Here is a 23,673-nt window from a genome sequence, read left to right as displayed (position 1 = left end):
CGAATGCTATCAAAGATGACTCACCGTTAATTATGATGACTGGCCAGTGTGTGGCCCAAATCCCCAACCGGTGGTACTTAGTTAACAAATACTATCAAGGTTCGTTCATTCTCGCCTCGTTTGGTTGGTCGGAATGTAAGAGTGGAAACAAGAAATTGATTCATTTCCTTGTCTATGACATAATGAATTGAGATGCAGTTAACAAAGTATAACTTGGTTTTTTCAGTTTCGATCGTATTTGTCATCAAACGACGCACAAGCTTTCATTACGCAATTTCGATCTCTAATTCGACCACTACTACATCAGTTGTGTATCTAAATAGCTGGCTGAATATCATGGATTGCTTCACCATGGGGATTCAAATCACCATGCGGGGTAGGCACTTGCTGCTTTCGGTGTCGTTTGACTGGCACCGACGCCCAACGAGATGTTACTCATGGCGTCTAGTGAGGATTCGACTGGACTTATAATGTGAAGGTAACTATCTTGCATAGTTTGTGCCAGAGTGAAGCATTCGGATCAGGGAGTATCAGCAGGTGCCTATTCTGATAGAAGAACATAGCTGCATGTACGAGAAGAGCAAATGCTGAAGAAACCCCAACAAGCAAGAATAATCCCCACAAACTTTTGAAGCTAATGGAAGTGGTGGCAGGGTCCCTCTTACAACCTGCATGCTTCTTGAACCATTTGTCCTTGATGCTCTCTATTTTACCTTGCTCTTGCAGATTAGTGATCACCCTTGAAACATCAAGAGTTAGAGGTGAACCTCTTGGGAAGGCCTGCACCCCACCAAATCAAAGAAGGATTATAACCCCGCATGCATGAGAAAACATGCATTCAAATAACAAGAAGAATAATAATAATCAGATGACTTGTTTTTGTGTGAGTGTCTTGGAGCTTGGTTCAAATTCAATTTGAAAATTATAGGAAATTAGGTTAAGGTAAATAAATAATTTCATATTTGATGAGCATCTCATAAAGTATGTTAAAATACGTGTAGATTCAATCAAAATCCTCATGAATTCTATACAAGTCAAGTAAACTCCCTCAAAAATCCATGTATTCATAATTCTACACAAGTAAACTCCCTCAAACTCCATGTACAGTACATCCCCAAAACTAAAATCTTTTGCTAAAATATCTCTTCATCATTTATCTCTTCTTTAAAGCACAAAATTTTGATTGCCCAAATCCTAGAACTGAAAATATTTTGACCTCAAACAAATTATCACTTTGAGTTAATATATTATTGCAAATGTCATTTGATGAATGAATTTGTAAAGAGCACTTTGATACCATTTCATTTTTCAGTTTTCACTTTTTTTTTTTTTGTGAAAATTTGTTTTTGTTTTTTATTTTCAGTTTTCATCCTAAAAACTAAAAGCTACTATTTTGAGTTTCCAAAATTTGTATTGGTTTTTATTTTTTTTATTTTTAAAAAGGCTTTTTAGCCAAAATGATCCTTGAGATTTACATAACACATCACTTTGGTTCCTAAAATTTGGAATCAATAGAAGTGGGCCCTAAGTTGTCCATCATCAATCATTTTGATCATTCCGTGCAAAATTATGTTAATTAAGGATCAAAATGACAAATATACCCTCAATTTAATAAATAATGTACCAAAATGATTTGACAACAATTAAGGGTATTTTGGCTATTATATTCTTGTTCAATGGACGTTTTTCAAGAAATGATCAAAATGATTGATGGTGGACAAACTCAGGGACAAATTCTATTGATTTCAAATTTCAGGGACCAAATTGAGAAGTTATGCAAATCTTAGAAACTATTTTGACTAAAAAGCCTAAAAAAGATGAAAAATGCATTGGTTATCAAACGGACCTAAGAGACTCAATGTTTCATGGTAATGCTAGGGAGAATGCATATCAAAAGAGAAAAAGCAATTAGTAGATTAACTTACGAAGGCAAAACCACTGTCAGCATTGAATAACGTTGATTCAATCATGGTATATTCTGAGCAATAAGTTGAAAGAAAAAGGTTCATGAATGGGGTTTCATCGAAGGCAGCAGAAACACCGCCCTTTTCAAAAAGTTGAGCCAACTCTTGTGTCGATCTGTAGGCCCTAAGCTTTTCCACATGAAACCCTAGTTCATGTGTCAGTACCTCCTGGACAAATGAACCTTCTTGGAAGCCAACAAAGTCTCCATTCTTGAGGAGCTGGCCTACGTCAGTAACGGTTGGTTGGAGCTTTTCGACGGTTAACAACGATGTTAAACTTGCTGTGTAGGTTTGAGTTAATATGAGGACTACAAAACACCATACTACCACTACAAACCTAGACAAGTTGCTCACTAGTCGCTCCCCTGTGAAAAAAAAAAAAAAAAAAGTATAAATAAGATTAAAAGAAAGCAAATGGACAATTAATGATGACTAAATAATCTATGGATCCATATGAAAAGAACACGTACTGTGTGCAAAAACCATGGTTGAGAAGGAGAACCAAAAGCTTACGGCAGGCCCGCGAGGCCCGGCAAAATCCTGGTTTATCGGGTGTTCAAGAACCCAGATAACGAATCCAATGAGGATGAAACAACAACAGGTTATTACCCAAAGGTCCCAAGTAAAAGGCTTCAAGAACACCAATGCACCTTGCCTACTTTTGCTATGTTTGATAGGTACCACCATTGATACCCCAGATTCTGTGTAAGGCAATGTAAAGTCAACATACAGCGACCTATTTGCTCTATTCGTTATATCTCCCACTCCAGCATCATAGTTCTGCCAAGTAATACATGACATTAGATTTTATGAAGAAATTGGACAGTTTCTGTGGTCTCATCTCTTTTAGCAGAATATATAACTTACTTGCACCCAATGTACCACTATTGATTTTCATGTCTCTCTCGTCAAGGGACCAATTAATCATGTAAAGAGAGAGAGAGAAATGCAGAGTAATGGTGATATAGGCCTAGTGTATGTAAGTTTCTCTCTACTATAGATGCGGTTAGAGAAACACAAATATATGTAGTTTACCTAGCTTTTACTATGATGTAACCAAAATAGTAGCAAAGGATAAGCAGTTTACCCCAAGAAACAGTTGAAAGATCAAATCATTGTAGCTGCCAGCTGCCTCACCATTAGGCTTCACGAAAGGGTAAAATTCATAGGAAACATCATATGGTAATTGTTCGATTGTGGCTTTAAAGACATCAATACAGAATCCAGTGATCATGGTTGTGTTAGTGCTAGGATCAAGTGTCACGTTTACAAGTTCTTTAAACCCACGCTTCACTGGAACTAGAATTTTCAATGTATTCCCATGGTTAGGATTCTGCCAACCTTTTGGAATGGTGGTTGTGTCACCAGGCCATATAATAGGTCCAAGACTACTGGCATTGGAAGTGGTAGAATATGTGTTTATGCTTGTGTTTGTGTTTGTGCTTGTGTTTGCAGACTCCATGTTTCTCACAAGTCCATCTTTGGGTGTCCAATATCCAAGTCCTCTTTCCCCATTACCAATCACATTAACCACCTGAAAATCTGATGACTGAAGTTGTCCATTAACAAGAGTAAAATTACCTGAGAGGCCTCTGAATATTGTACTCGATAGTGCTTGGACAAGTTGAGGACCACTTAGAGAGAACCCTAGGGTTTCTAGATCATTGGCTCTGTCAGAAGTGTTTGTCTTTTGGAAGCTGAAGTTTTTAGAACTCCCAACCTTCTCCACTGCCATGGCCAGTGCCCCAGCAGTATCGTAAGCCCACAGTCCAAAAACATCCAACTTAACATTTAGAATAGTTGGATTGTCGTTTTGGAATTTTTGCTGCCATCTGACTCTGAAATGTTCAAGCTCCTGTGTATTTGGGATGTAAGTTTTCAAACCCAACACCCCTTGCATGTTATCTACGGCAGAAGAATTTATGGAACCAAAAAAGTTTGTCATCCCATCAGTCATTATCCAAGCATAACCTTCACTCATCATGCCTATCTCTTTTGCCTTGGCAAAAACCCTAGAACCAACAGAAGGCAGCATGTGTACTATGAATACCCTTGTTTTCATAGTCATCAAGTGTTGAAGCTTTGAAACAATATGGTCATCAGTGGCCACTGGAGGGATGACACTCCAGTAGGAGATACGAGCACCAACTTCTTGCAAAGCATTACCCAGGTAAGGTATTACTCCCTCTCCAAACTCGTTGTCAACATAGATGAGAACAGCTTCACTCCATCCAAAGGCTTGGAAGATGGAACTTATGGCTTTCACTTGAGATGAGTCATCCTGTGCAATTCGGAAAAAATATGATGTCTGAGAAGTAGCTGGGAAAGCACTTGTTGTCGAAAATGAGATTACGGGCACCTGAGCTTTGTCTCCAAGCTCAATAACGAAGTTGGCCTCTTTTGATGACTCCGGTCCTATGATAATAGCTTGCACTTCAACGTCCCTTATCAATTCTAAAGCTGTTTAAGGGGTGGAAAAGCAGAAATTAAAGTAAATTCTGATGCAGTTCTAAATTGGTACAAAAAAAGTCGAATTTATTTCACCCATACCTAACGGGGAATAGTCAGTTGGGGTTATGTGGCTCGATATAACTTATAAGCCAAGAGTGTGGACGAACATAATCCACCTCAGAAAAGTATCACAATGACCCACAAGTAAAGAGTTGACGATTCATTAATTACTTTCAGCATTAAGATCTTTTAAGATAAACACTACACCTGATCAATAAGTCCATTGCGCATGATCACCCAAGGTATTGGATTTATGCATTTAATTTGGGACCATATCGGTGCTGCAGTGTATCGCAGACTTAGTAATGGATCCATACTGGTCGAAATTGGTATCCGAACTTTGTTTCTAACTAGGTAGAGCAGGCTAAAGGAAATTCCAGTAAGGGCTGGTTTGGTATTGTTGTGTTTTAAAACAAAACTGCTTCTGCTGTGCTATGAGAATAAACTCATTTTTACTGCTTCACGATTTCAGTTTTTTTTTTTTCACCAAAAACTATGAAAATAAGCTTTTTTTTTAAGTGTTTGCCAAACACCTTTTTAAGCTCAGCTTTTTTTTATAGCCACTTTTTATAAAAGCACTTCAATACCAAACCAGTACTAAAAGGTGTAAAAGACTATATCACTCCAGTACTAAAAGGTGTAAAAGACTATATCACTCTTGAGAGACAATAAATCTAAAGTTCAATTTAATGGTTCATTTCTAGTAACACCAAGATCTGTTAAGATAAAAACTCACTTTAGATGAGTCCATTGAACCTGAACTCACCTTTATTATCATAGGTTAATCTTGGTCAATCTATGTAACACGTGACACATTCTAAGAAAGGATAGTAAATGATGAACATGTGGTGAACAAAAACTGAACCCAAAAGTACAATTCCTAGGAAAAAGCAATCCGTTATGCTTCGAAACTATGCATGTAACATCAAAATAATAAAAAAGTAAAGAGAAAAGAAATGGAAAAAATTAAAAGTAGAGAGAGAGAGAACCTGCAGCAGCTTCAGCAACAACATCTCTCATGGAGTCCCTGGTGTGAAGGACCAGCCTAGTCTTGTAGTAAGCATGAGAAGCGTAGAAGTTAGAGAGGGCCATGTTAACGCAGCTCAAACCCACCTTTCCAAACAAGGAATCAAAGTGAAGGATCACCCCCACATTTACTGGTATCGTTGTGTTATGTGCCATGCCGGCCATGGCCAATAAAGTCTTAAACAGTAACAACCAGAAGACGAGACAAGAAACATGGCTCATAGGATTCTTGATCATCTTTTAATCTCTGGAAAGGTTTGCAATTCATTGGCACCGACTAAGAAGATATTTATATAGTTATGGAATCATTAATTAATTATGGATGAGGAAGTTTCAAGGAAAACTCGTTCGAATTTCTTTGAAGTTTCAATGTAGGTGGATTACATCTCAGTATTAGTAAAATGAAAGGAAACTGCAATCCGTTGTCCTGACCACAATAATAAATATACAATATACAAGTCAATGAAAATTTGTTTGGCTTTGTTGTTTCATAACATGTGGATGGAGGTTGGACTTTCTACGAATTAATTGTTTATCTTTATCCCTAAACTACAGATGAACAATTAATTGTTTACTTTGATATGTGAATGGAGCTTGGACTTTCTACGAATTAATTGTTTATATATTTTATAGATTTCAGCAAATAGAAACAATAGATTTTCTATCAAAAGTAAACAAAAGACCTTGCAGTTCATGGGAATCTGTTGAGATTTGTAAGATATGGCTGTGTTAGGCAACCGGAGTTGTAAACTTGGAAATGTAAATGGACCTTTTACAACCTCGGTGACATATTTATTGTAATATTTTTCTTTTGCACATTGACTTTCTTTACCTTTTTAGGTTTTGTTTGAGAGTTAAGCTTTGTGTCACAATTTTTTCCTTGTATGCATCTTTCCTCGTTTTTTCTATGAGGGTATGGTTCATTCCTCCCACTTATTTGTATGTGTATATTTTTCTATGTCCTAAGTGTGTCGACCATTCACCTTTGGACTGGAGAATGACCCTTTGTGTCCTACATCGTTCTACTCCAAAAGGCTAAAATTGCATAAGCACTTGAGTTCAAACTATCCTTTCAAAAGTTTAAATTTCTTTGATGTATTGAGAAAGCAGAAAAATCAAGAATCAAAGAAGAAAAGAAAGCTAAGAATGGAGAGAAAAGAGTCTTTGTCTTTTTGTGTTAATGATTCACAATAAATTCTTACAAGGATATCTCAGCTTATATAGCTCAACTTTACTAACTCTAACAACAACCTAACAACCTGATCATTTAGTTACAACAATACTAACCGATCAAATGCCAAGTCATCAATCCTCAACTGCAAGTCTACCATGTCATTAGTCAGTTGCTAAATCATTAGTATAGTTAATATTCCCCCTCAATCTCAACTAGGATTTCCTAGTTGCAGATTGTAACAATGCTTGATAAAGGATGGACCATGTAAACCCTTAGTCAAAATATCTGCAGCTTGATCATTTGCTGGAACATAAACCACTTCCAAATCACCTTGTGGTACCCTTTCTCACAAAAGTGATAATCTGTATCCAAATGTTTTATTCCAGAATGGAACACATGATTGGCACTGAGTGAAGTTGTTGAATGTTATCATAGTGAATCACATAAGGGTAGGCAAGAACACATTCAAATATTTTAAAATATATCTCACCTAAGTAATATCTATAGCTGTATGAGCTAAAGCTTTACATTCAACTTCAGTTGTACTTTTTGAAACAAAATTTTGTTTCTTAGACTATCATGGGATAGGATTGCTTCGAAGAAATACTACATACCATGTTACTAATCTTCTGGTATTGAGGTCTGCAGCCCAATCTACATCTAAAAATGCATTTAAACTCATTTCTGCAGTTGCTGAGTAACAAATTCCAACTTGAATTGTTCCTTGAAGGTATCTTAATATTCTTTACTGCTCTAGATGCAGATCAGTTGGCGTAGTCATGAATTGACATACTGAGTTTACTGCAAAGCAATATCTAGCCTTGTGAAGGTCAAATACTGTAGTGAACCAACTATACTTCTATATGTACTAGGATCTTGTAATGGGGTGCCTTCTGTCACAAGCATTGAGTTGTGGGGCTTGCAAGGAGTATTTGTAGGTTTACAAGACTTCAAACCTGCCTTATGAATGAGATCCTTAATATATTTTGTCTGATTCACAAATATATCTCCATTATCTCTATAATGAACCTGCAGTTCCAGAAAAAAATGTATACAATATATAAGGAAATCTCGTTCGAATTTCTTTGAAGCTTCAATGTAGGTAGATTACATCTCAGTATTAGTAAAATGAAAGCAATGTCCCAACCACGATAATGTATATACAATATATAAGTCAATGAAAATTTGTTTGACTTTGTTTGTGAATGGAGCTTGGACTTTCTACGAATTAATTGTCTATCTCATACATAAACTAAACAAAAACTAATATTGTACATAATCACACACTACAGATGATTCGTTAATTTCTATTTTATGGATTTCAACAAAAGGAGTCCAACAAAACAAAGGCCTGAAGGTAACAAAATACAAGAACGGCCCAAACAGAAGGCGGACAAAGCACAGAGAAAGTCCAACAAGGCTAAACCAGTGAGACCCGAAAAATGAGCGTCCGAGCTGACGCATCAGTTGAGTTTTGAGAGATTGAGAGAGATGAAGACGACACAGTACCGGATGAACTAAACCCAGAAAATCCCACTTCCCAAAATCTCAACCTCCATATTAAGATTTGTAAGATGGAAAGGCCACCGTCGGATTTAGTGAAGAAAAGGTTGCAGCGTCGACCACCTTCTCAATTTTCACAAGACCAGGTAAAATTGCTATAAATTTTGCATCTTTGTTCTTCCCATGTATCCAATTAGTATAAAAAAACAGCATTTTTAATGTTAAAATTCTTTCCCATATATCGTCAGTTCGTCTGATTCGTTTGGTTCTGTTTTTCTGATTGGTTCCTCGTACTTTGTCTATGTTTTGTGCAAAATTGATTTAGTTATTTAAGGAAATCATGAAAGAGAGGAGATTACCTGGTAAAACTTAGTCTTAACATTTGTTTCTGTTTTTTGGGGTTCAATTCATAGGGTGGTGGTTACAATTTGAGAAGTAGGAAGAAAAATAAGCATGAAGACAACAACTTGTTGGATTTGGACCGAATTAGTACGTTGCCGAATGAAGTTCTTGTTAGTATACTGTCTCTCTTGCCACTAAAGGAAGCACAAGCTACTAGCGTACTTTCTAGGCGATGGCAGCATGTGTGGCGGCATGTGCTAGCATCTACTAGTACTCTCGACTTTGATGCTGAGAAAACTTTATGCAGTTTGGCTGATCTCAGAGAAGGAGCAAGAGAGTTGGAAATCCGTAAGTACGTCGATTGGGTGAACAGTGTGATGGAACAGCATCAAGGTCCAACCGTTGAGCAATTCAGGGTTTGTTTCGATCTAGATCCTAGGTTTTCAAGTTCCATTGATAAATGGATTCAGTTTGCTATGAAAAAGGGAGTTCAAATGCTTGAGTTGGACTTGTTATCGTATGGTGTTTTTCCTCGGAAGTTTTTTCCGTGCTATACATTTCCGCACGAGCTTTTGGGTATCCAAAAAGATTCCACCTTGAAGCACTTGTGTTCTGATATTCCAAGCCCCAATCCTTGTGCGTGCATTGGCTTTAAGTCCCTCACAGTTCTTAATTTCAAAAGTGTTGATGTGGATGGAGACGTTCTTGAGTACTTCTTGTCGAGCTGTCCTGTTCTTGAACGGTTATTGGTGGATGATTCACCAAATTTGCGTAATCTAAGTGTTGTTGGTCCATCGATTTCATTGAAGTACCTAGTGATACAACAATGCTCAAGCTTCAAAAGCATAGAGATATGTGACGCAAACCTTGTTTCGTTTACTCATGTTGGATGTGAAATAAACATGCTTCTTAGGAATGTACCACTTCTTGTTGAGGTATGTGAGTATTCATATAAGAGCATACAAGACGCCTTCACCCAACTTTCATGCTGTATTTCTAAGCTAGAGATTCTCAAGCTGAACGGACTTCTGGTTAGTACATCTAATTTGTATGTGATAGTTCTCTTTTCTTTTGTTCGATTTTGTTAAGTGCCTTAATCCTGGTTTGGTTTTCAGTTCCAGGAAAGGAATCGTGTATTCCCTATACTAGCAAACCTCAAGCATTTGGAACTAAAATTTCAAGCAAATGATGCTTTCATCCTTCTACAGTTAGCTTCTTTCATTAAGGCATCTCCTTACTTGCACAAACTTGTGTTGGAGGTATGTATTTTTATTTGGTAGATCACCCATTAAAACCTTATGTACTTTGGTGATTTTGTGTATGAGGTTTTAGTCAAGGGAGCAGGGATGTGGTGTATTGTCCGGGGTTTAATCGTAAAGATATTCAACAACCTATTTGGTAGCAATTTTGCTTCCCAATGAAGATTTTAGGATAGTTGTGGTGCGTCTCTTAAATGTCTTTTACTTAATGTGTCCTGTTATTCAATTCCATTTAATTGTAAAATTAAGTTTACCACCGTAATGCTTGTGAGATAGAAGAAATGAAACTCTATATCGAACAAAGGTGTCCTGCATATATTTTGAAGTAGAGAATGTACGGATTTGCTAGATTGTCTTAATGGTAATTCTACTGGGTAATCCTATTTGGTAGCTTCCCAAGTAAAACTTTATTGTTCCAAAGACTTGCAGACTAAATGATAGTTCTATTTTGTGCCTATAAACTTCCTGAAACTTTTTGTTCTTGTGCTATTTACACTAATTAAGTTGTTTCCTTACCGCAGTTGTACCCATTATGCGAGAGAAGAGAAATGAGATTTAAGAAACCATCGAAATGCTCCCATCGCTATCTCAAGGTAGTGGAAATTGTAGGGTATGATGGTCGCGCAAGTGATTTTGAAATTGTCAAATTCTTGATACAGAATGCCGTTGAACTGGAGAAAATTGTTATTGATCCCACCGATCCTATCGAACCACATTATTGTTTTCCCATGCACAGAATAAAGAAGACTGTTGAAGAAGTGGTGAGGGAAGAGAAGGCAAGAAATCTTGCAAGGCAGCAGCTTATAGAAGAAGTTCCTTCAACCATAGAATTTGTATGCTTATAAAAAGAGCATTTGCTCAGATTTTCGATAGATTGTATTGGTGATTAACTAAGTAGATAGTGTTTGTAATAAACAAAAATGGCATAGTTTATGAGCATAAATTTTACTGTTGTGCATGTTACTGGTGAGTTAGTATATTTAGCTGATCTCAAGATTAATAGTGACACACCCCGACCTTGATATCTTGGTAGCCGAAATCATGGCGTGCCAGCCCATGTTGGATTGTGACGAAGTCATTTTACGCATGTTGACATAACGACTTAAATTATAAAGAAAGTCTACCAAAAATTTGACAAAACCTCGCTTATTTATAAAGTAAATACTCGTCTATTTACATGTGAGAAACTGATAGGATACTAAGATGGGTTATCCAAATTAAGAGATAGGTGTATGTTTGGTTAGATCATGGAACCCTTATTAGATGATTGACACTTGTCATGAGATTGGATGATTAGTTAGTTAGGTGGTTATTGTGTAGAAACTTACCTAACAAGTCTGAGATAGATATATATAGCAGACTAATTGTGCAAAGGAGGTTATGTGTTGAGCAATAATACAAACAGAGTTTATGTGCCATGCGTTGAAGGTTAGAACAAGGTTCTTATTATAAACATACAATCTTGTTCCACAATCCTCAAAAGGCCAAACCTATTGGGTCTCAGATCCTCTACTACATGCATGTAGTTCATGTTCAGAGCATAAGTTAAACTAATACAACAGAAGTTTAAGATGTACATTAACAATCCAGTTATCCTATCCTCTAAAGGATGGATACTCGTACAAAATGGAAATACAATTCTTCTCCCTACACTTCGGGAGGTTTTTCAGAGCTGCCAATGGTCCTAGATATTGAACAGATCTTTGCTACTAAGTCTTGAAGGAGGTGCAAAACAGAAAAGCGCGAGTGGACAAAAAGAAAGTTTTCTAAGAACCTTTTTTCCTTTTTAACGTAACAACGCCCTGTTTGAAAACTGTATATATATAAAATTCATACTACATATATAGTCATCATGTAAAATCACAAGTCCAGAATATCTCATTGTAAAACCATAAATCCAAAGTAATGACAAATCCAGAATATCACAAGATAAATCTTATTTCTAGATATCTCAAAACAAGTAATAAGATCACCATGGCATATAAGCAATCACCCAGGTGGACCCTGAGGGACCCTCTCGAAACCTGATTCCGACTTGTTATGTTACTTCTTGTGGTCCCATCGTGGTGTAACCAAAGTTCCATAACAAGTAACATAACAGATAAATTGAAAGGACAAACAGACCACTTAGCTTTTGCAAGCAGCCTTTTCATAATTTACAATCTGGATCGTTTAAGCTCATCAATAACAAGTCCTTCCAACTAGAATTGTCCAATACATGACCTGATTTGGACACCCCTGAGACTTCGACAACACTTCCATTTTCTCTATCTCCTGGTAGTACTGAGTTTCTCTCTATAGGGTTTACAAGTACTTCAAGGTCAGCAACAGGAACCACTTCACTGACTATGTCACTACCAAGACTCTCGTCAGTCTCCCCCAATATTGTGTCCAAGCTCACCTCAGCTTGACTACTGGAACATTCGCCAATATAGCTAGAGCATGTATGAAGGTTATTCAGCCCCGGAAGAAAAGTTGAGTTAATTGTTTTAGGATAAGCCGAAACATGGGAGTTTTGAAGAAGATACGAGGAGTTAGGGTTTTGACTGAGCTTCTGGCCGTAGGCATCATTGTTATAATACTGAAACTGATCTAATTCATGGTTCTGTGAGGGTATGACAGGTCCAATATTGATTGCACTCCCCACCGAATTATCACCTCCGCCATCAGTATTACAGTCCCAATGACTAAAAAGAGGGTTTGTCTCAAAACTAGCGTTCTGATAGCCTGCACTTCTATTTTCTCTATCTTCTGGTAGTACTGAGATTGAGTTTCTCTCTATAGGATTTACATGTACTTCAAGGTCAGCAACAGGAACCACTTCACAGACTATGTCACTACCAAGACTCTTGTCAGTCTCCCCCAATATCGTGCCCAAGCTCACCTCAGCTTGACTACTGGAACATTCCCCAATATAGCTAGAGCACGTATGAAGGTTATTCAGCCCAGGAAGAAAAGTAGGGTTAATTGTTTGAGGATAAGCCGAAACATGGGAGTTAAGATACGAGGAGTTGGGGTTTTGACTGAGCTTCTGGCCGTAGGCATCATTGTTATAATACTGAAACTGGTTTAACTCATGGTTCTGTGAGGGTATGACAGGTCCAATATTGATTGCACTCCCCACCGAATTATCGCCTCCGCCATAAGTATTACCGTCCCAATGACTAAAAATACGGTTTGTCTCAAAATTAGCGTTCTGATAGCCTGCAGGAACACCTTGAACTTGAGAACGAGGGTTAACACTATAGTACTGAAGGAGTTGGTTATTTCGGATATTATCAGTATTTTGGAAGTCTTGGAGGAAGGGGTCTACATACTGACTACGGTTTGAATTATTGGGGTATATTGGTAGGGTTTGAAGAGTTGTTTGCTGAAATGACGAGGACGGTTGGGTTGAAATACGGTTAAGGATGCCTAATCTATGATCTTCATAGGGTTGCAAAAAGGGAGTTTTTTTGTTAGTCTTTCTTCTGCTTTGTATGAAATCATCACCTGATGAAGCAAACTTTAAAGACTTTGAAGCACCCTCTCCAATTGGAAGCTTTTCACTCTGTAAAATGCTGTTGACATCATTTTCACTTACATCAAAGTTTGTGGCTGCATCTGTGCCCTTCGTCCTTATAGCGCCAATATCATAAGCTCTGGCTGCCTGCTCTTCAGTTTCTGATTATGTGATTGTAGAGCAGGAAAATATTAGACAAATGAATCAAATAAGTTAACTAAATGTTGATCAAGCCATTAATGGATAAAATGAGGCATAAGGGTCATATGACTTACCAAATGTACCCAGATAAAGGCCATTGTGCCGTTTACCTCTCCCTAGTCTAGCTTGCCATTTCTTTTTGCCTGAGATCCTGTTTCACGGCATGACTGTGAGAGAGAGAGAGAGAGAGAGAGAGAGAGAGAGAGAGAGAGAGAGAGTTATAATACCTTGAAACTCCACGATAATTAGATAAACCCTTGGCAAAGCTAGGACTTGCTCTGAAATTCAACAAGTTTAACATACATCAATAAATAGAGATGGCAAGAAAGTTACCCAAAAAGAAAGATGCCAAGAAGGACAATAAACCAGGTAACTAGCGAAAGTTGAATGTTGAGAAAGCAAACAATTTGTACCAATGACAAGTTGATCATCAGCACATTTTGCACTAATGAGAATGCTGCGTAACAATAACAGCATAAAGCCGTAAATTATTTGTATTTTAGAACATCATATCTCCAACTTTGTTCAATCAACACTGTTACCTTCTTATGTGGAGGAAATAGTCTTGTTTGGTCATAGTTTGCATCTCCTCCAAATCTTTCTTGTATTGTTCAGTCTACAAAAATACATAGATATGCAGGATGAGTCATATACCAAAATAAAGGAATAAGCACTCAAATACATCGTTGTTGATCTAATAACATACAGGAAAATTTAATTTAGCAGACTCGCCCCATAATTTTAGAGCAGCTAGATCATGAGCTCTAGCGGCATCCTCTTCTTTATCAAATCCACCTGCCAAATTTGAAGGAAAATTAAGAAGTAATCAACTATTTAAATTTGAGAATCTCGCAACTTAACTTCTTTTACTTGAGGTTTCTAGTTTATGATTAGACATTGATAAGTTCGTAATGATGCTTACGGTCACAATTATGAAGCAAATAAACTATGTTACAAAAGTAAATCATAATGTCCTTGTGGTCCTTTATTAGGTAGAGGCTAGAGCACAACAAATGCGGCTAACCACTCCATATATGTACCATTATGATTTAATTAACTTTTTTCCTTTTTGTGGTGAATGTCTAAGGATTTATATTGTAATTTTAATTAACGAGTTATCCAAGAAATTCACTCACCAACATAAACTGCTTCCGTGCATCATTCATGAAGGAAACAACGAGACAATAAAAATAAAAAAAAAAAAAAAAAAACGAGAGTTAATTATTGGATAATTTTAGATGTTGCATGATTAGTAAACAAAAATCGGAGACGGATAATCAAATAACTTCAGTACCTGTCTTGCCTTTCTTTTCTGGTTCTGTGCCATCCCATATAAATGCTTGAAAGCGTCCTTCCGTGTGCCTATATATTCATTGTTAACTACATACTAGATTAAGCTATGTATGCGAGAACGAAAGTACAGCAGGAGAATGAGAAAATCGAGTGAGGAAAGAAATGTAGAGAGAGCCATTTATTTTTTATATTTCGAACTATTGTTATTTTCTACGAAACCAGTAACTAATTAATTGGAAGGGGCTTTTATGTCTCCCGGTAGCTAGGAAGAAAATTAACTATCAACACTTTCACTTGGGAGAAAAAGTAACTTATGAAAATTGCTTATAACAATTCGAAACAAGTATAAGTTGACATACCTTGAAACTCCCCGAAAAACAGATTTTTTGTTGCCAATTGTGTGTTTTGAGTTTTGACGCGGATGTCTACGTTGCCTATTCATCGGACTTGTACATCCCTTGTTATCTTCATCGATGCTGATCATTGTGGAACATAACATAATTAAATTTTCAAATATAATATTACAAATTAAAAAATAACTTAAGTTTTAATTACCTCATCAAGGGTCCTCCAAAAATGTTCACAGCATTATTTTTTCCATAGTTTTCACCAATCAAACCCGTATCACATTCCAGAGGCAGTGATGATGAAAATGGATTGGTTAAAAAAGAAAAGCTACTGTAGTTAGGCGTTTCAAACAAGGCACTTTCAAGTATGGATGGACTTTGGGGCTGCATCGTAGCATTATCCTGCATTGCTTCTGAAGTATTGTTGTGAAAATTAGTAAAACCCTCATTCTGCACGTTAGCATAAAAATGTGATTGCATTTGCACAGGAGGTGATAGACCATATCTTTGGCTTCCATGAATGTCGAAATCATTCACGAAGCCTAGATAAGAAGACTTCTTAGGCACAGTGCTAGTCGAACGTCTCGAATGAGGAGAAGAATAACAGAAGCTGTCACTTGAGTTCATAGTCTTGACTTGAAGGGCGCTAAGAGTAACTGCTGTACAAAAATCAATAACACTTTATAGCCTATCCAAAAAATAATAAGTGAATAGCTAATAATGAACAATGCATTTAACTAATGAGTTCATTATTGTCTCACTTTGAACTAATGTTAACCAGATACCAAAGAGTGATGATTACAAATATCTGCTTATGATGTTGCACTGATAATTATGGACAAAAGGTGAAAAAGCGATTACAAATTTTGATCGAAAACAATATGATGAGGACAGCATTCCGGCAAGGCCAGTGATTCCAATTGGCAAAATGCTTCAAATTAAGATGTTAAGGTGGTGTTCAGCTGATGGTGTCCTGGAAAGCTTTGGCAAAATGCTTCACATCTAACTTTGTAACCGCTTTTTAGTGCAACAAGCTTTGGCTGCTTCCTTATATGATTATCACTAGTTCAATGTGAGACAATTATAATGGTGAAGTTCTTCGGCAAGCTCATGTCCAACGACTATACTTGAAGATAGTGAATGTCCACCGTTCTGACCAAACTTATAGTAGCGACATCACGATTTGGACTATGATAAAATTCATGTGAAGCACACCAGAAGTTATATTCTTCCTTATAATCCATCATAATACATAAACATAATGAATAACCAACGACTAACAGTGTAAAAATGTATTACATGCATGTACATGAACATTAATTAACTTAAGAATCCAATTAATTACTACAAAAAATCTAAGCAATCACGTACGACAGACTACTATTAACTTCAAGGAAAAGATCATTGCCAAATGAACTAATTAAAACGAAAGGCTAGCTACCTACAATTAAGCTTTAAGGGCATATTATTTGCAGTTATCAGGGTTATAACATCACAAGATATTTTGCTAGACCAGACAACTAGAAGAAAAAACCATTTGCGCGACATAACTTTATGCGACAAAGGAGTTGTCACACAAGGGAGTTTCGTGCGACGATTTTAAGCCTCCGTCGCGCAAGTTCGTTGCACATTTATAAGCATTTTTTTGAAGGTTTTCGAATCGGACCTAGCTAGTTGATTATATTTGTTCACATTTCTATAAAAATGTGTGTTAAAGCTTCATATATAAGTAGTAGTTAATTAAGTGAAATAATTAAGCACCCAAACGAAATTGGTAGGACGTATACAGAAACAAAATTGGCTCCCCTTGAAGATTATGGCTCGACATGATGTGTCGAACCAAAATTGGTAGAATATGTACAAGTTAAGAAAAATATCCAAAAGAATAAAACAAATTAGGAAAGAAATTGAATGACAAGAATAAGAAAGAGGATGATAAGTGTGTGTGTGTGTGTGTATATATATACACGCACTTTTATTTCAATCAAAAGGGCATTGCTATTTAAAAAAACAAAACAAAAAAACAAAATTTGTGTTGCTCCTAATCTAACAACATGATCTGACTGTATTTTCATGTGGAAGTATGTTAATCTCCATATAACATCTTATCGTTAACTTCAAACGATAAGATGGTAGTAAAATGAAGAACCCCTCGATAAATAATCTCATTTTACATCATTTTTGTTGTAAATTGTATTATTAATTAGGAATATGATTGTGTAAATTTAAAGTAGAATATAAAAGGATTTGGAGATCAAATTCTCTTAGGCTTCGTATTACTTATAAGGGAAGAAGCTCATCATGAATAGTAAAAATAAAGGTACAGAGCCAGGAGTGAACATACAATTCTTATACACCTGAATCCTTCTCTCTCTCTCTCTCTCTCTCTCTCTCTCTTTGTCACCCACTTTTATAATTTAGTTTACAACAATTTTTAAATTATAAATCCGGGGTTGAGTCACTTTTAATTTTTTTACATTTATAACTGTAGATTAGTAAGTGAAAAAATTAAAACCTATTGCGCGCCAAAACTCTATGGTTACGTAGATAAGGGATTAGAATTCTCTCCCTTCCTCTTTCTATCCCATTCCATCCCTCCTCTCACACTCTCTATTTTGTCTTTCTCTTTCTATAAAAAATTAAAATAAGATGTTGACGTGGCTTAACCATGACCGTTCAAATAGGAGGAGAGGGAAGGGGAATGAAAAAAAGAGGAGAGAGAATCCTTCTCTGTATATAAGATGGCTTAACAAATTTGAACCTGATTGGCGCGAAGTACTGTTAAATTATTAGAAACTTCATCTCATTTCTCAATTGGTAATTTCATTTCTTTTTCTTTCACTCCCTACATCCTAGTAGCGGTAGTATATACAAAAGGCCAAAATGGCTTATTATAAATAAACATTGAAATCTCTAAGGTTGCTTCAAAGAGATGTCGATAATTAAGGTTAAATAAGCACCATGACCCGTTCAGAATACAATAATCTTTCACCTTGGTTCTTAGAAAAAAAGGGTGACTAGCTTGTAGGTGATTTTGATTTGGTTATACGGCGATCTATTGAATCATTTGATTCAATTTGCTATTTCCTAGCGGAACAATATCACTGAGCAAAAAGAAACCAATGCTGATAAATTTTCTTTGTCCACCGAAAAACTAACTCAGAAGCCTTTTCCTATACATGTGTGTGTATGTATAAAATAGATAATTGATCATCTAAAGGCAAACAAACGAAAAATAATCATAATCTATTAACTATTTGTACCTGCCTTCGTCTTTGGTGAAGTGGTCTCCTTAAATCAAATTAAACCTCCACAATCCTGAAGAGAATTGAGAAATGAGAGGACAAAAACAGCAGATATGTAAACCGAACATAAAAAATTTACAGGGTAAAGATGGTGCAGGTAGCACTGGAATAAGAAGTGAAAGGGAAAGGGAAGCAAGAAAATACAGAAAAGAGGAAAGCAAAGTTGAAGGCGTTACCAACCGGTGTGCAAGTGTAAGCGTTTTAGACCCAATTGTTTTGCATGCTCAACTGGTTTTATTCATATGTGTAAGGATGAGCTACATCTGGTCGTCTCTAAATTCCATTCCACAATTAATAGGAGGTCATATTTTCTGCCATCTTTAGGCCTCAGAATTTAATTCTATAATTATCTCGCTTTGGCAATATTTTACAGTAGAAATCTATATGTATTCATGCTTGTCAACTGCCTTATCAAGTTTAATTATTTTGGTAAGTAGATAATAAGGTGCATAATCTTAAAATTAATTTAAGAGAAACTGCCTCTTATATTTGTAACAAATGGTTGCAAATTATTAGTGGCTTTAGAATGGACCATGACACTTGCTTTATTTTAGGAAAGATAATGTTGTCACATAATATGCAAGAAATCTAACTGTTGAATTTGAAATTTGGAGTTTACCTATGGGCCCAGGGCCCTCTAGAATTTGTATTGTTCCTTCCTCTGAAGTGCTCTAGACATAAATTCCAAGAAACACATTGACATTTTAAAGATGAATCGATATATGTTATACATTATGTAAGCAATTGAAGTAGTAAATGCAGAGCTTCATGCTCCAATAACTTTATCTATGGCTAATTTGTGGCCCATCAACTTGATAACAATGTTAGTATATGAGTATGAACATAACATTGGATCTGGTTATAGTGTGAGAATTAGATATAGAAAAGTCTTGTTAATAAGCTTTAGTAATCCTAATCCTTATGGGATTGATAGTACTGATATAGTATTTTGAGTTTTGTGGAATTGAGATAGTATTGGGATTGTGTTTAATCACACGTTTTAATGTGGATTGGATAGTTGATTCCTATATTGATTCTAATAGGAGATCAGTACAGATTGTCTCAGTACATAAACATTAGCCACTGCTCTTGCAATGTACTGCTCGATTTGATTCAAAGCCCTATCCTTTGAGAACACTTGTGAATTGCTAAAGAGGAGAAGGTTAACTATTACAAAGAGCTTTCATGGCTTCATCATCTTCATTTGGTGTTGCAGGTATGTATTTTACTTCATTTTTACGGTTACAAAATTGTTCTTGACTTTTGTGGTTCAATGGCATCTCTATGATCTGTAACATGATATGTGAATACACATCTTACATGTGGTATCAGAGTCATGGATGATTATTGCTGTTGAATTCAAAAATCTTGTTCAAGAACCTCAACTAGATCGTATTTGGGTGTTCATAAAAGAACTATCGAAACCTAGAAATAAATAAAACTTGTGTTTTAATAAGTTTTGAAATAAACGATGTCGTTTAGACTATATAGCCGTTAACTCACCTTTTAACTAAAAATATGACCATTAAAAGAATCTCAGTTCTCTCTCTTCTTTCATTCTCTCTCGCTCCTTCTTCACTAATTTTCTCTGGAGATTACACGATTGTGCATCACAACTTACATCGATTCCCAAGAAATCTCTAAGAACTAATCTTAATATTTAGAGGTATGTACATAGATTTGAAATATTGTTGCAGTCCATATAATATGTTTTCTTTATTTGAGAAAGATTGCAAGATCAAGGTAATATGAATTTTGAAAATTTTAATCATGCCTGAGTGATACCGAATCTCACTTAATATCTTTCAAACTAATCAAATGTTTCCGCTGCCAATTAACGACTGCATTAATAGAATCTATGTAATTGAAGAGATTGAATATGCATATGCGTGTGATGTAAATTTTGGACATCTTTTGAACATGAATCTGTGTATTATGTTCATGGTGAATTGTTTATTTTATATATGTTTTCTTTTCTGTGATTGCAAGGCTATGTATATGATTAAATTCATTGTGTATGATTTGAGTGAAGTAGGATAGAAATCAGGAATCTTATAAAGATTCAAAGTTCTGATTTCATTATTGTATTTTGCAGTTTCACTTAAATCAATCAATTTGACATCTATGCCAATACTCACTCGTGGAAGCAACTATCAGAAATGGAGGAGAGAGATAGAATTGTTATTGACACTAAATGAGTATGATATTACACTTGATACACCACAACCAACACCTTTCACAGACAAAAGTACCAAGGCTGAGAAGGCTAATTTTGAGAGGTGGACAAGGGCAAATAAGGTTGCACTTTCAATATTGGAAAATGGAATGACTGACACTGTGCATGGGGGCATTAAGAAGTGTGATTTTGCATCTGATTATATCAAGGCTATTGAAGACAAATTCAAGGTGTCACAAAAGGCTAAGATTGTTGAGCACATGACTTTACTCACTAGTTACAAGTTCAAAGGAGGAATTTCTATCAGAGATCATATTATGAAACTAAGTGATGCAGCTGAGAAACTCAATTCTATGGATGTCAAAATCTATGAAAAACAATTGGTGTTTATGATCTTGCAAGCTTTACCTCAGAAATTTAGTCCACTAAAGGTCTCATACAACACTCAGGATAAATCTTAGATTGTGGATGAACTTATAGCCCAGTGTGTACAAGAAGAAAATCGTCAAAAGCAGGAGAGAAGCAAAGAAGTTGAATCTGTCAACTATGTGCAAACTGCTAAGGCAAAGAACTCCAATTCTGGTAAATTCTCAAAAGCTAAGACTGATGATAAAACTATTGTGCTTGCTAAGAGTTCCAATTCCTCTAAATTTAACAATCTTAAAGTAAAGACTAAGAACATAGAAAAGGTTAGATGTCATCACTGTAAAACTAAGGATCATTATAGAAAATATTGTGAAATTTTTAAGGACTGGTTAAGGGCTAAAGGAAAGGTTGATGTTTATGTTTGTGAGGAATAAAATCTCATTGAAATCCCTCCAATTCATGGTGATTTGATACTGGATCATCAGTTCACATAACAAACTCATTGCATGGTTTTATAAAACAAAAGGAAACTAGTTACTTCAATGTTTTTGTTGGAGAAGGAACAAAAGTTAATATAGAAGTTGTTGGGGTGGTTAGACTTTAATTTAGTCACTGGATTTATAATGCAATTAGATGATGTTTTGTATGTTCCTACAATGAGAAGAAACTTAATATCAACATCAAAATTGGTTAAACAAAAATATGTTTTCATTGGTGATGATGCATGTGTTAAGTTTTTTAGTAAATGTTCATTAATTGGAAAGGCGTTTATGCATGATCATTTGTGGAGATTACAATGTATAATAGAGGAAAATCAAATGCATGTTTTGAATACCACAACTAAAAGAATGCATGGGTCTAATCACACCTTTCTGCTTTGACATAAAAGATTAGGACATATTTCAAAAGATAGGATATCTCAGTTGTCTAAATCAAATTTGGTTCCTTCCATTGATTTTAAAAATGCATCCAAATGTGTGGATTGTTTATAAGGAAAGATGGTCAATGTAAGGAAATTGGATGCTAAAAGAAGTCATAGCCTACTTGAATTATTGATACTGATATATGTGGTCCTTTCCCTTCTAAAACCATATTTGGAATTCATATTTTGTGCGCTTTATTGATGATTTCTCCAGACATTGTCATCTTTTCCTAATTAGTGAAAAGTTCTAAGCCCTTAATTGTGTCAAAATCTTTAAGAGTGAAGTTGAAAAACAGTTAAATACAGTGATTAAGATTGTTAGATCAGATAGAAGAGGGGAATACTCTAGCAGGTACACATAAGCAGGTCAATAGAAATGTCATTTTGCTTCTTTTTTTTTTAACAAGGGATTGTGGTACAGTACACCACCCCTGGAACACTTCATCAGAATGGGGTGACAGAGAGAAGAAATAAAACATTGATAGGGATGGTAAGAAGCATGATCACTAGATCCAAATTGCCCAGATTTCTCTGGGGAGAATCTCTGAATACTGCAAACTACATATTAAACAGGGTTCATTCGAAAGCAATACCAAAAACACCTTTCGAAATGTGGACAGGCAGAAGACTTAGTTTTGATTACTTCCTTGTTTGGGGTTGCAAGGCTGAAGCCAGGTTTTATAATCCTAATGAGAAAAAGCTTGATTCTAGGACTACTTCATGCTTTTTCATTGGATATTCTGAGAAGTCAAAAGGTTTCAAGTTTTACTGTCTTGAAGCACATACTAGAGTACAAGAAACTCATAATGCAGCGTTTCTTGAAGATGAGGATGTTTCTGAATTAGTACGAGACATATTATTTTTTGAAGAAATTTAACAGTCAATTGAAAGTGCATCTCAGATGGATTATAAATATGTACCTATGTTGACAAGGTTGCCTGCATCCAACCTTGATTCAGATCAATAGATGGATGACACTATGGTTGCACAAGAAACTCAAGAAATGGTGGAACAATCAAACACTGAAGGCATTCAAATTCAAGACCAACATGCTCAAGTAACGGATCAGTTATTTGTTTGACATTCACTAAGAAAATCTAGAAGAATTCAAATACCTTCCATTTCAAAGATTATGTGTATCTGCAAGAAGCTGAGTTTGATTTAGGAGACATTGATGATCCGATAACTTATAATCAAGCAATGTAGAATGCTCAAGTAGTTTTATAGCAGAAAGCAATGGAGGAGGAATTGGATTCAATGTCCAAGAATAATGTTTGGAACCTAGTGAATAAAACATCACAAATTAAGCCTATAGGAAGTAAATGGGTTTATAAAACTAAGAGAGATGCTGCTAAAAGAATTGAGAGGTATAAGGCTAGATTAGTTGCAAAGGGCTTCACTCAAAGAGAAGGAATAAACTACAATGATACTTTCTCACTTGTTTCTTCCAAGGATTCCATGTGGGTTTATGGTTTTAACAACTCACTTTGATTTGGAATTATGTCAAATGGATGTAAAAACAGCCTTCTTGAATGGAGATCTATTGGAAGATCTACATGGTTCAACCTATTGGATTTATTGAAAAAGGGAAGGAAAATATGGTCTATAAGTTTAATAAGTCAGTCTATGGACTTAAGCAAGCTTCAAGACAATAGTTCCTCAAATTTGACCAAGTGATTACTGCACATGGTTTTACAGAAAATAAATTGGATGATTGCATTTATCTTAAGTTCATGGGCTCAACGTTCATTTTCTTAATTCTATATGTTGATGATATTCTCC

At 35.8% G+C, this 23,673-nt stretch overlaps 2 protein-coding genes across 3 annotated transcripts; one reads left to right on the top strand and one right to left on the bottom strand.

The window, feature by feature from the left end:
• Nucleotides 1-237: 237 nt before the first annotated feature.
• LOC137711936 (glutamate receptor 2.8-like) lies at nucleotides 238-5,745 on the bottom strand. Of its 2 annotated transcripts, XM_088683872.1 has the most exons (6): nucleotides 5,465-5,745; nucleotides 4,324-4,424; nucleotides 3,052-4,245; nucleotides 2,435-2,744; nucleotides 1,926-2,329; nucleotides 238-780 (listed from the first exon to the last, which is right to left on the bottom strand). In XM_088683872.1, the coding sequence occupies exons 1-6, from the start codon at nucleotides 5,736-5,738 to the stop codon at nucleotides 466-468; spliced, it is 2,598 nt and encodes an 865-aa protein (XP_088539998.1). In that variant the 5' UTR covers nucleotides 5,739-5,745; the 3' UTR covers nucleotides 238-465. The 2 variants fall into 2 exon arrangements, with proteins under 2 accessions (XP_088539998.1, XP_068307192.2); XM_068451091.2 differs by having other exon boundaries at nucleotides 3,052-4,424.
• Nucleotides 5,746-8,060: 2,315 nt separating this feature from the next.
• LOC137713688 (F-box/LRR-repeat protein At3g26922) lies at nucleotides 8,061-10,737 on the top strand. Its single transcript, XM_068453021.2, has 4 exons — nucleotides 8,061-8,324; nucleotides 8,592-9,551; nucleotides 9,636-9,779; nucleotides 10,301-10,737. Exons 1-4 carry the CDS (start codon nucleotides 8,250-8,252, stop codon nucleotides 10,622-10,624), a joined length of 1,503 nt encoding a protein of 500 aa, XP_068309122.2. The 5' UTR covers nucleotides 8,061-8,249; the 3' UTR covers nucleotides 10,625-10,737.
• The last annotated feature ends 12,936 nt before the right edge of the window (nucleotides 10,738-23,673 follow it).

Source organism: Pyrus communis, chromosome 14 (assembly GCF_041283825.1).
Source record: "Pyrus communis isolate YQ-2024b chromosome 14, ASM4128382v1, whole genome shotgun sequence".
Taxonomy (NCBI): Eukaryota; Viridiplantae; Streptophyta; class Magnoliopsida; order Rosales; family Rosaceae; genus Pyrus; species Pyrus communis.
This window is presented reverse-complemented; position numbering and strand designations above follow the sequence as displayed.

What these genes read in the sequence shown, in the direction of transcription:
- LOC137713688 (XM_068453021.2), top strand. Translation starts at nt 8,250, where the DNA reads ATGGAAAGGCCACCGTCGGATTTAGTGAAGAAAAGGTTGCAGCGTCGA. An exon ending in CTCAATTTTCACAAGACCAG is followed by an intron (nt 8,325 to 8,591) that starts GTAAAATTGCTA and finishes TTCAATTCATAG; the next exon opens with GGTGGTGGTTACAATTTGAG. An exon ending in TGCACAAACTTGTGTTGGAG is followed by an intron (nt 9,780 to 10,300) that starts GTATGTATTTTT and finishes TCCTTACCGCAG; the next exon opens with TTGTACCCATTATGCGAGAG.
- LOC137711936 (XM_068451091.2), bottom strand. Translation starts at nt 5,738, where the DNA reads ATGATCAAGAATCCTATGAGCCATGTTTCTTGTCTCGTCTTCTGGTTG. An exon ending in TGTTGCTGAAGCTGCTGCAG is followed by an intron (nt 4,425 to 5,464) that starts GTTCTCTCTCTC and finishes CCCCTTAAACAG; the next exon opens with CTTTAGAATTGATAAGGGAC. An exon ending in AACCATGGTTTTTGCACACA is followed by an intron (nt 2,330 to 2,434) that starts GTACGTGTTCTT and finishes TTTTTTTCACAG; the next exon opens with GGGAGCGACTAGTGAGCAAC.